At 38.3% G+C, this 12,506-nt stretch overlaps 1 protein-coding gene across 1 annotated transcript in view; it reads right to left on the bottom strand.

Annotated features, from left to right (window-relative positions):
* LOC110373348 (ATP-binding cassette subfamily G member 4) overlaps positions 1-12,506 on the bottom strand; it is a 55,020-nt gene that overhangs the window by 5,264 nt on the left and 37,250 nt on the right. Inside the window, exons 4-5 of the mRNA XM_064037531.1 lie at positions 12,260-12,405; positions 4,581-4,740 (exon numbers count right to left, since the gene is read on the bottom strand). Of these exons, the coding sequence (XP_063893601.1) occupies positions 4,581-4,740; positions 12,260-12,405 (306 nt within the window). The remainder of the gene's footprint in view (positions 1-4,580; positions 4,741-12,259; positions 12,406-12,506) is intronic.

Raw genomic sequence — 12,506 nt, 5'->3', positions numbered from 1 at the left:
GACAGCATTGCTATTAGTTTTTCACTAGGAACTTCATGATCATCACGAATTCATGACTTTTTTATTTTTTAACCGGTGCTTTTTAAGACTTCTAATTATCATCATAATTCTAGTTTTTATTTAATAGGGCTATCTTGTAATATACTTTCTCTGGGCGTTACTGGGGCACAGATGGGCATGGTCCTTTACTTTATGTACTGGTCTACTTGACTTTATTTGTCTGTTTTTGATATCTTCAAAATCAAATGTAAAAATCTTGTATGCAGGGCAGAAGAAGTTTGAAGATCTGGCTCGTTCTTGAGGTAGAGGGCCAACTTCGACACTATAACTAAACCAGCCTCTGAGGCATGCTAGCCAGACCTGCATGACATGCAAGCACCTCTAATGTCATGAATTGGTCATTAACTAATACTTGTCCACATTTTAGATTGGAGATTGTAAACTAATTCCCTTGAGTGAAAGCTTCATTATAGAACACTAATTACCATGGGATTTGGAATGCTAAGCAAATTAGAAATACACACAGGGATATAAAATTGCATAATTCTTACTAATATCATAAATACGCCAGTAAGTACCCTAGACAGACTAGAGCCTTAGCAAGGACGTGTAGCTTCCGTTTTACCCTAGCACGGAAAGTTCCCTCAAGACGCGGGCGAAACCGCGAGGAACACCTGGTTAAACAATAAACACTTGAGATTATAACTTCGATGGCTCAGATAGCATAGTAGTTGACCCATTACATCTAATGATACGTTTCGCATATTACCGTCAAGTGGTTTAACAAGTACATGGTTAAAGTATAATTAGTAGTTTGCATGGGTCATTATAGATCTTGTCACGTGTAAGTAAATGAACAAAAATACTAGCTATTTTTTCCATTTTAATCGGGAAAAAGACCCAGTAATCTGTCTTTCTTTTTCATAATTATCTCTACCCCCTCAAGCCAATCAACTAGGCAAAACGATACTCCTCGGTTTAACTGTAGTTAGTTGTTATACTTCTGTCTACAAGAGATGAATCTTTGATGACAAAAGTTGTTCAACAAGTTGATTATTTGCATATCTTCAATCAAACGAAACATCATCTTTCTACACCGGTTTGTCTCGCGTCACGTGGGAGCCGTTTCGATAAAAAGCAGCTTATATCTATTGCTTGGTACGTAGTAAAGAAAAAAAATCTTCAGCTTTATAATATTTTCACAGATTCCCTAACAACATAACTTTGGAAGGCAGCCGATATAAAATCAGTACCTACCTCGTAAATAGCTTATAAAGTTTACAGGAAAAATGTAACAAGTGCTTAGAAAGTTTCTCCCTCTTAAATACCACTTCTGAATATATCAGTTCTTTAAGTTTAGTAAGATCTTCTTACTAAGTTTGAGGTAGTCGGTATTCGTGTATATCTTTATCGATATTCATTTTTTGTTTGAAGAGTTTTATTTTGTGATACACTTTTTATGAGATGACTGACTATGTAGGTATCACGATTTTATGTAATAGTCGATATGTGATGACGGCAGATAAAAGAATATGGAAGAAGAAAATATGCTGATGATAATGCGTGATGCATGAGGATAATGATAATGATGACTTAGTAAGTAAGAGGATAAGGATATCATAGTTAGGTTTTGAGACTTTCATAACTAAAGTAACAGTAACCGATTTCACAAAAATAATATTTATTTAAATTTTGGGTATACAGGGAAGGAAACCAATCGTCTATCCAGCTGCTTGGAATGGGTTTGCTTCCATATGGGCTAAACTCCAAATTCTCAAGAATAAATTGTAAGGTATCTCAAATAATGCTCAGACTTTTATGTAATCAAAGGTAGGATTAGATAAAGTTTGGTATAATGAGGTAAAGAGAATTGGCAAAGAGATTAGAACTATAGAAATGATTGTAATAAAAAACTCTTGGACTTTTAATTTATTCAATGGTTTGGTATCAGGTGTAGTAAGGTTTCTTAGGAATCCTAATGACTGTAATGAAAATAAAATTCATATCAAAGTTTGTGCATTTATATTATTTAAATTCTGTGGGCAGATGTTGAAATATTGATTGAAAAAAAAAAATGTATTGAAACAGAAAATTCATAAAAATATTTAATGAAAATTGCATATTAAAGATACATGAAAATATTTTAAATCTTTACTGAATTATAAATGCAAAAGTACATCTTTTTCTAGCGAGCTTTCATGCGAAAACTTTAAATGCCGATTGAAATCAGTAAACAGATAGTTTAAAACATGAGAAAGCTACTTTTTACATAATGAAGGAAATAGTATCCTTGGAACGGAAAGTGTAAAGTAAATATGATATTCATCGAAAAGGTACCATAAAATATTGGCCAAGTTCAATACCCTCACTCAGAAGCCGACTCAACAAGTTTTCCAAAATATCACAAAAGTCAAATCTAAGCCTCTTTCAAAAGTGAGGACAAACCAATTAAATTGATGACATAAATCAAAACGCGACGATTTTAATGAATTTAAGCCATTTGATTTAGGTTCAAGGGAACTTTGGATTGATTGACATCTTTCGTGATAGGAAGTTCGTTAATTAGTTTGCGAGACAAACCAAGTTTTGTTGTGTAGTACGGCTATTTATAGCCTTATTGTGGACGCGGAATACTTCCTGTATCATGTGGTTACACGAGTTCAAAACTAACACACACATCTTTCATAGTTGAATTGGAATATTTTAGAACGTGTCTCTGTTTTTAATAGCAAAATGACAAGAGGAGATGTCATAACGTTACTGGCTACACTCTCAGGCAATTTCTTTGGAATCCGCCCTTTAAAAAAAAACTAATCCCACCAAAAACATTAAATGTAAAAAAAGACAATCCTCTACGCAATTCCTCCACCGTAAAAAGTTTTGAGATCGCATAGAAGCCAAGTCCTGTTCAACTTTATTTGTAATAATAAATCAATATTTTGTGACCATATCAATAGTTTCGTTCACTTTACAATAATATTGACTTGGCCATGAGCACAATAAACTACAAATATAATACAGCATATCTTGGAGAGGTGAAAGTCAATCATGAAGTTTAATATCACAGTATTAAATACTTTTAGTTTTTTCAATTGTTACTAAATGACCGACAGTCAGTATCATCCAAAATCATGAACTGCACATTTACTATGGCGCATGTTTGGTCCATGGTGATCTCAAATTCCAGTCCAATCGTAAAATCATGTCCATATAGAATGTATCAATTCAATGGTATTTACACATTATTTCAGGGAGCGACTATTAACTTGTGCTCATGGCCAAGACAATATTATTGTAATGTGAACAAAACTATTGATATAGTCACAAAATATTGATTTATTATTACAAATAAAGTTGAACAGGACTTGGTTTCTATGCGATCTCAAAACTTTTTACGGTGGAGGAATTGCGTAGAGGATTGGCTTTTTTTACATTTAATGTTTTTGGTGGGATCTAATTTATTTTTTGTAGGTCTCCTTCTTCTCTAAGTATATAACAAATTAAATTAACTTACATGCAACTAACTAAATATATAACAAACTAAATATGTAGACCTAAATTAGCACGTAAACAACATTTTTTTTTAAATAAATTAAACAATTTCGGAATTGTCGAATTTTTTAATCGAATATCTTTTAGAATAAAAGAGATTTATTTCAGAGGTAGATGCTATCACATTAAAATTATTTGTTTTTTTTTTTTTAACTAAAAACCGTAGCGCGATTTAGACCAAGACAACGCCATCTATCGAGCGAGCATGCAGTATTTATCGCAATGCATTAATATGAAAGATTTTATCATTATTCATTTTATTTTAACCTAGCTTTTTTATTCATATGTATGTATATTTAATACATAATAACAATATACCACACTACGTAACAATAAAACAAATAGTAACATTTTGTACATAAATAAATAACAAAGTTATCAATGCAGTCAAAATTCATACACAATGTTCTTGAAAAACCGCAAATATAAATTTGTTTCCTATTTTTTTATTAAGTTTTAAGGTTTTTATAATTTTCCCTTTATATGTAGCCAATAACCTATCTTGGTGCCAAATTTGAAGGTTCTAAGTTTGCTAGAAGTACCTTAGACTTTTGATGATCGGTCAGTGAGTGAGTCAGTGACAAAATGGTGTAACTTTGATCGCTCATAACTCGTAAACTATTTATTCAAATTTCTTGTAATTTTGGGACTGAGCTTGTTCTAATACTTACTCTTGGTCATCGAAAACCTAAACTCCTAGCTTTGTTCACATGGAAGATACAGGGGTCTGAAATAGCCGCGAAACGCTTCGAGAAAAGATGGTACGGCCGTGCCCGCTTTGCTCGAGTCTTGGCTGGGGCACTGCCGTGCCCTCAGATCACCAATTAATCTAGACCAGTCTTTGACAGTTGCTTCAAGGAACCCGAACGCCTCGTATGTCCACTAGTCACTCTAATCAGATGACTGTTGCCCATCGTACGTATTTGACTTAGATAAGGCGCCTGACCTACCTGCCTTATGGAATCCTGACACACGAATACTGTGTTCACTACAGAATAATAAACTTTATATCAAACAGAATGTTTTACCTGATAGCAGCACATTCCTCTAGCCAGTACAAATATTTTGTCGAACAACGTGAAAAGTGACGCTGAAGGTTGATGCACGGTGCATATGATGGTTCTCCCCTGACGAGACAGGAGACGGAGGAGGACGACCAGCTGACGAATGGAAACGATGTCCAGACCACTGTAAACAGTAGAAATTATTATCAGCATGTTCATTTTACACGACTTGAAAAAAAGTAGTGTCTGTTTGTGGCACTTTCACGCCAAAACTACTAAGAAACTATATTGGTGCAAAATTAGTCTAAAGTCTAGGAAGGCTATGTTTTTAAGGGCGTGAGTAAAATTTTTTGTACCTAACCTGGAAAACATGGATAGAACAATGGCAAACCGCTAGTAGAAATATGGACCCAAAGAATGTTGATTTAAAATGGCTTTTAGTTTTGTTTTACAATTGTTTTTCTCTTAATGAGTACATAAAACGTGTAAAATAAGGATAAACGACATCATTACATGCTTTATAATTACATTTTCAAATGACCAATGTTTTATTTCCCTTAAATTTTATGGTTGTTGACTCGCCTAAACAAATAAAATTGAGTTATGATCCCATAAAGTTAAACATCGTTAAAATTAAAGGCTTTACAACATTTAATGGGATTGAGAAAAGTAATTTTTATGGTTCCAAATTCCTTGTGAATTTGTGCATGAAATAGTAAAATACTCATTGTATTTTGATCATACACTCAAATAGTAACCTAATCACCTATTACAAATATGTCAGCGTGAGCCTTTTTATCCTCCCACTGCTAGGCACAGGCTACCTCTCACATTTAGAAGGATTGATTAGTACCCAAAACATTTTCTTAAAGCCTCCACATCTTTCTACTTTGTATTCACTATAATCATGTCATTTAAAACAGCTTTCACGACAATCTCACGAAGAATGATTTCAATTAATTATCAAATAACGTCAAAGTCACTTGCACTTAATTTAAGAAATTGTAGCCACCAAGCTTCGTCTTGATTAAACGCTGATTGCCGAAAATATAATTTAATTTATTAATTTGTGGACCCTTTTCTTTGGTAGTTAGCATAAATTTTATAATTAAAGCAAAGGAGACCGGGGTCCTTGTTGTCAAGTTTTTTGGATTGTTCATTTCATCAGCTTGAAACCAAATTTATTGGTCTACTACAGGCTTGATGATAGTCGGTCAAGATGGATTGGCAATGTCTTTAGATTCTTATCACACACAACGATTAGAAGACATATACTTAGCTAGATTTTTTAGGAATCTGCTTACTACATACATTACTTGAAACGATTAACTGAATTGTACTTGTAATAGAATTGAAATTGAATTATTTTGCTGGAAATGTAGTTGCATAATTTTATTATTTTCTTGCGGACTCGATTATGATCACATTGATTGTTCGTTTTCTCGTGTTGTTTTATTAAAGGTACCTATTGTTGGTTTCAATAGGCCATTACAATATTACTTCAAATAATCGTATAGTTAAACCTTAGTTACATGCTGTTGACAGAGTACTTCTCACAAAGAGTCATTAGCTGTTAACATGCAATAATATAATAACTTACAAGGATAATATTGTACTTATTAGATGTCTTAGAAATCTCGACCAAATGAATATGTTTGTTTTCACTATGTTCTAGGCGGAGTTACGTATATGTGGATTGTCATAGATCAGGTCACCATGTATTGGACCACAAGACTTTTGGTCCTATGATGTAAAATAATGATGATTTATTTAGACCTATTTTGTGGGAAATCATCAAATGACCCCAAGCCGTGGGTGCAGTGGGAAAGAGAGTAAGACTTTTAATAATATAACAAGGTTTGTTCCTTCTGTGAGCCTTTTTTGACCCCAATTTCCTACATAAGAAATTTTGTCAAGTATTCTATTCCTGTCAAATACCACTCCATTTCTATAAATATTAGCTACAAGTATGTTTGTCATCAAAAATAAATATATTAGATTACAAGGAAGTCGATTTTTTGCAAACATTTCTTTATATGAGGAAAATATAAGTACATCCATACACTGAGTTCATAAATTTTCCTTCATTTCGGGATGACATGAGAATTCATTACGGAAAATAAGATTTAATATATCCCAATTACTTGAAGTAGGAAATACTGGGAACTCCCAATTTCCTTTATTGGAGCTCGTTCAAACATTTTGTATCTTTAATCAAAGTGGATACGTAAATCCCACGCGGTACCAACATAAAGAATAATTAGTGCATTGTAAATGAAGACCTATGAGTGTAAATGGATAAGAGAGCGCTCATAATTTAAAAGATAGCAAGCCATTCGTAATGAAGAATGTATTTTTTATTTTTGACTACTTTCTACATTCAGATCAACTGTTAAAGAACTTTAAGATATTAAAAGAAATTTATTGTGGGTTTGTAGTCAATGATGATAAACAGGTAAACAGTATTGATTTCGCGAGGCGAGATGGCAATGATTTCAACAAAACATAAAGTTAGTCAAGGTAAGACTTTATTAGATTCATCTGTCCAGACAATAATATACCAGCTGATCTACAAAAAAAAAATTATCAACGCTTTGTAATCTAAACCCGCTTTTACCAAACGTTGTTTTATTCATACCCTTAAGCTACTATCCATGTACCGGAATCAAATTAATGCAACACAAAAGGGATCACTTCTAAAAGGTCCCACAAATCAACATTGGAGGTCCTACGAGTAATTTTTGACAAAATTGCCTCTACGGATTAAGTACAAGCTGTGATTTCGTAAACACGTTTCAGGTTGATGATGATGATGACTCCAGACCGATTTCGGTCACGGCGACTGCCTCAACTCCGTACAGATAATTGTCGCTGGTGTGCTCGCATATGACTACAGTAGCCAATCTTCTTTGAGAAGGTCCGCGCACATTGCGGACATGTGAGCACACCATTATCGTAATTGTAACTGATTGCCGCGGGTGGTCGGGCTTTCAGTTCGTCGCGTCTAGAATCAAGCTCTGCCCGACGACGCTCCTCAAAGTCAGAAACTTTGTTTCTAACTAGAGCTCTCCAATCAGGCCGTTGGGCTGCTAGCCCTTCCCATTGCGAAGGCTCAATGTCACATTTTTTCATGTGACGTTTTTGCACATCTTTATATCGGAGGAACTGTCCGCCCTGCTTTCGTTTGCCCTCCTTTAGTTCGCAATAAAAGATGCGCTTAGCCACTCGCTCCTCCGCCATGCGTGACACGTGACCGCACCATCTAAGCTGTCGCCGCATAAGGTAAGCCTCAATGCCACCGACATTGGCTCGTCGCAGCACTTCGGTGTTTCGCACACGATCAGACCATCGGATCTTAAGTATTTTACGTAGACATTTGAGGTGGAATTGGTCTAGTGTGCGGATATGCCGGCGGTACACAGTCCACGTTTCAGCAGAGTATAAGATGTTAGGCAACACTATTGCCATATAAACCGATATTTTCGTAGCCAGTTTAAGATCATGGGAACAGAAGACCTTGGCATCCAACTTGCCGAATGCTGCGGCAGCAGCACCGATTCTGCTGTTGATCTCTACATCAAGGTCGCACTTCGATGTTAATGTGCTCCCCAAATAACGGAATTTATCGACCTGCTTTAACGAGTCCTCACCGAGTCTTATAGTCAGTGTCTCGTGACCGTTATTGTCCAAGGACATAACCTCCGTCTTCTTGACACTGATCTTCAGGCCAAATTTTTGACAAACCTCGTGAAAATTGGACATCAATTGTTGCAGGCTTTCTGGGGATTCCGCCACGAAACACAGATCGTCAGCATACATGATCTCGGTGATCAGGGCATACGATACTTTAGTGCGTGCCTTAAACCTGGCTAGATTGAAAGATTGCCGTCGGTGCGGAAACGGATGCGAACTCCATCGGATGACAATTGTAAGGCATCGCGTACTACGACTGCAAAGTACAACGTGAACAGTGTAGGCGCAAGCACGCACCCTTGCTTCACCCCACAGGTAACGGGAAAGAAGTCTGACTGATCGTCATCGACAGCGACACAGCACTCCATGCCATCATGCAGGAGTCTCAGAAGCCTTACAAATTTATCCGTGCATCCTAACTTATTCAGTACTATCCAGAGGGCTTCTCGAGGCACACTGTCAAAAGCCTTCTCAAGGTCGACGAAGCACAGGTATAGCTGTCGCCCCTGTTCACGGCTCTTTTCTTGTAGTTGACGCAATGAAAAAATCGCCTCACAAGTACCACGGTCAGGTCGGAAGCCAAACTGGGTTTCCGGCAAAATCTTTTCAGATAGGGTCATTAGGCGGTTCAGTAATACTCTAGCAAAGACTTTCCCAGGGACTGATAAAAGAGAAATACCGCGGTAGGAGTTGCAGTCAGAACGGTCGCCTTTGTTTTTGTATAGAGCACAGATGCGAGAGACTTTGAAATCTGCTGGAATACGTTCCGTTTCCCACAAACGGACAAAAAGTTCATAAATGGCGAAATGCAACTCGTCACCACCATATTTGATCAATTCTCCCGGTAAAGAGTCCATGCCTGCCGCGCGATTGTTTGGCTGTTGTTTAATAGCAAGAACAATTTCGTTACGTGACAGTGGCTGATCCAGCAGATTTTCTACAGGTAATTGAGGTATCGAACTGATGTATTCTAGATCTGCTGATCGATCACAATTAAGCAAAGAACAAAAGTGTTCTGCCCACCGCTTTAAAATGGCGTCTTTGGATTCTAGAAGGTCATTACCGTCCTTGGACTTTAAAGGAACCTTCAGCGAATTTTTGGTACCAATCAGTTTTCGAACCTCGCCGTAGAACTCTCCGAGCTGATTAGTGTCAGCGAGCCACTGCATATACCGAGCTTTTTCCTGCCACCACCGATTCTTTATTTCCCTAGTTAGTTTCCGCAGCTCCAGGTCACTCTTATTTATCTCTGCAGCTCTTCTGCCTTGCTTTTTTCCGCTACTTTCCCTAAGAAGGGCACGGTGTTTGCCGATTGCAGCCATGAGAGCTTCATCATTCTCATCGAACCAGTCCTCGTTCTTACGGACTTTAAGACCCAAAGTACTTTTAGCGGTGTCCAGAATATGAGAAGATAAAGCTCCCCACTCAGCATCAGCATCCCTCGCACCGTTTCTTAGTGATGGAAGCGTACTAGCCAAGGTTTCTACGTACTGTTGTCTAGTCCCGAGATTCTGAAGCAAATCTACGTTTAAACGCGCAGGCTTCGCTCTGCCTGATCTGCGGGGACGACGTAGGCAAAGATTCAATTTAGTGACAACAAGCCGATGATCAGTCCAACAGTGTGCTCCTCGCATTACGCGGGTTATTTGGACTTGGGAAATATCTCTTTGTCTTACAATTGCGTAATCAATCAAATGCCAGTGTTTTGATCGTGGGTGCATCCACGTTGTCTTGTGCTTGGCGCGAAGTCGGAACATAGTGTTCGTAATAGCCAAATCGAATTGAGCACAAAGACTAAGCAACAGTCGGCCATTACTGTTCATGTTGCCTGTACCGTGTCTGCCTAAAACTTTTGGCCAGGCTTCGTAGTCCCGCCCGACCCTGGCATTAAAATCACCCAGTAGTAGGATCTGTTCACTGGGGCGTACGCGCTCGAGACAATGTGTCAGTTCCTCGTAAAATTTATCCTTGATGTCATCAGACTTGTCCAGCGTTGGAGCATAGACACTGATGACATTAAGATAATTGTTATGGTCAAGATGAAGGCGCAGTGTGGTCACGCGGTCAGAAATGTGAACAGGATATTCCTGGAGATGCCTCAAAAGATGGTTTTTGATAGCAAAACCAACACCAGACCGCCGCGGTTCAGAGGCAGCAGTACCTTTCCACAAAAAAGTATACCCGCCGCCGTGTTCCACCAGCTCCCCTTCGTCAGCAAGATGTGTTTCGCTGAGAGCAGCCACATCGACATTATAGCGATGAAGTTCTCGTGCTACTATGGCGGTTTTTCGCTCGGGACAGGCGTTGGCATCACTATCAAGAAGTGTCCGAACGTTCCACGCGCCGAAAGTCAAATTGGTAGATGGTGTTCTATTTTTATTTACTTTAGGACTTCGACCACGCAATAAATAGATGCAGAGGCAGCCGTGGTTACTACCCTCTCTTAGGTCAGGGTGAGCATTTTTTGGGACACCTTTTCTAGTCCCCTCCCTGGCTGAGCAGGGAAAGCAGTGCCTCCCTAAATAGGGCTGCTTTGTCGCCCTGGGTGCTGCCGAATCCATTCTGTCACCCCATGTGCAGAACGAAAGCGACCACGGCGTACATACATACACCCCCAGAGCCGCCCGTGTGCAGGCATCAGACAAAGCCTGATTCGCATCAAACCAGACCTCTCTACCTCAACCCATCGCCACGGGACTTAGCTGTAATCGGAGTCCATTTTCGGAAGCAGTCAGGTGCGCAGGAAATATTAAGGTGCATAAGTGTTCGCGCAAACACAGATGCACACACTCGTCCTCTCCCTCCTATCCCTAGTGGAACGGAAAACCGCTACGACTAGAGGAGAGTTTGGATGATATGTCTGGCCGACGGTAACTATACGCTCTCTACCGGCGCCCTAGGCCTTCCACAAATGCCGTGCTGCTACGCCGAGTCCGCCAAGCCCGTCACATATCTGCTGTGGGTTGCCTTCCTCGCCGAAGCAGACTTTTTGTACAACGCGGGAGAGACAAAACCTTATGGACGGACGTGGTGATTAAGACTATTACCTCCTATTGTACCTGTACTTATGTAATTCTGTTAAGCTGTATTGGAACGCACCTTTTATGTAATAGATTTTAATGAATTGCTTTCGAGATTGTTGTTGACTTCTAATCTGGAAGTGTTTCTTTGTTTCGATAATTAGAAAAGGGAAATTAATTAAATCATTAATTTAGCTTTTGTTTAGATTCAGCTGTATTAGAAAATTATTACATTAACAAAGTTTCCTTACTTCTAGTCACAAAGTATGCAAACTACTTAATTCTTTCAATTACTACCAGGATGATGGCTCAGAAAACACGACTCTGTCATTACCAGATAAGGGTTAAATTAAATAATACTTTTATTTCCTCAAAAGAAAGCAACGAGCAACAAAAATGAGCAACAGAAGCATATAAGAGCAAGCAAAAATGACCCCAATTAATCATGGTTAATCAGAAGATAATACTTTTCCTCAAACGTGCTGATTATTTCTGTTATGGCGGTCGTAGCTAATTGTTTTTTTAACCCCTCGTCATAATGGGGCAAACATCATCGTTGTGGAAAAACGGGGTTGTTTTTGGAAGTCTTTGTACTGACACGGTTAATGAATTGGGGTCCAGGCCAACGTTGGGGGGAATTTTTGTAAGACGTATTGCTCGTTTTGGGGTCAATTGTCCTTCTTATATGGCCTGACCTACGTATTAAAAATGGCACGAATTATTAGGCTGTGCAAGACTGCTTATTACGTACATAATGTAGGCTTTTATATCTTTCATTTTAATGATAATGACGTTTTAAGGATAGGACCTACGGGTGTGGGTTGGGTCAAATAGGCAGTCACTCCATGTAAAACTCTGGTACTCAGCTGCGTCCAGTAAGATTGGAAGCCGACCCCAATATAGTTGAGAAAGAGGCTAGGCAACTTTCCATTATATTATTCCACGGGTAGGATAGGATTCGTCTTATTTGTTTAATGTAATTTTACTTACGTAGTAGGTTCATCCAAAAATATGATAGGTGGGTTGTTGACAAGTTCCAAAGCGACAGACAACCGTTTAAGTTGACCGCCAGACAGTCTTTCAGTCATCGTATTCCTGTGATCCCAGAGGCCGAGAGTTCGAAGAATTTCTTCAACCTGAAAAAAACATTAACAGCCGTGTTGAGTTTATATTTTATACTTTAAGTGTAAGGATTTAGAGATGAAAATCCAATGTCATGTTACAAAGACAATAGCTC

Source organism: Helicoverpa armigera, chromosome 13 (genome assembly GCF_030705265.1).
Source record: "Helicoverpa armigera isolate CAAS_96S chromosome 13, ASM3070526v1, whole genome shotgun sequence".
NCBI lineage: Eukaryota > Metazoa > Arthropoda > Insecta > Lepidoptera > Noctuidae > Helicoverpa > Helicoverpa armigera.
This window is presented reverse-complemented; position numbering and strand designations above follow the sequence as displayed.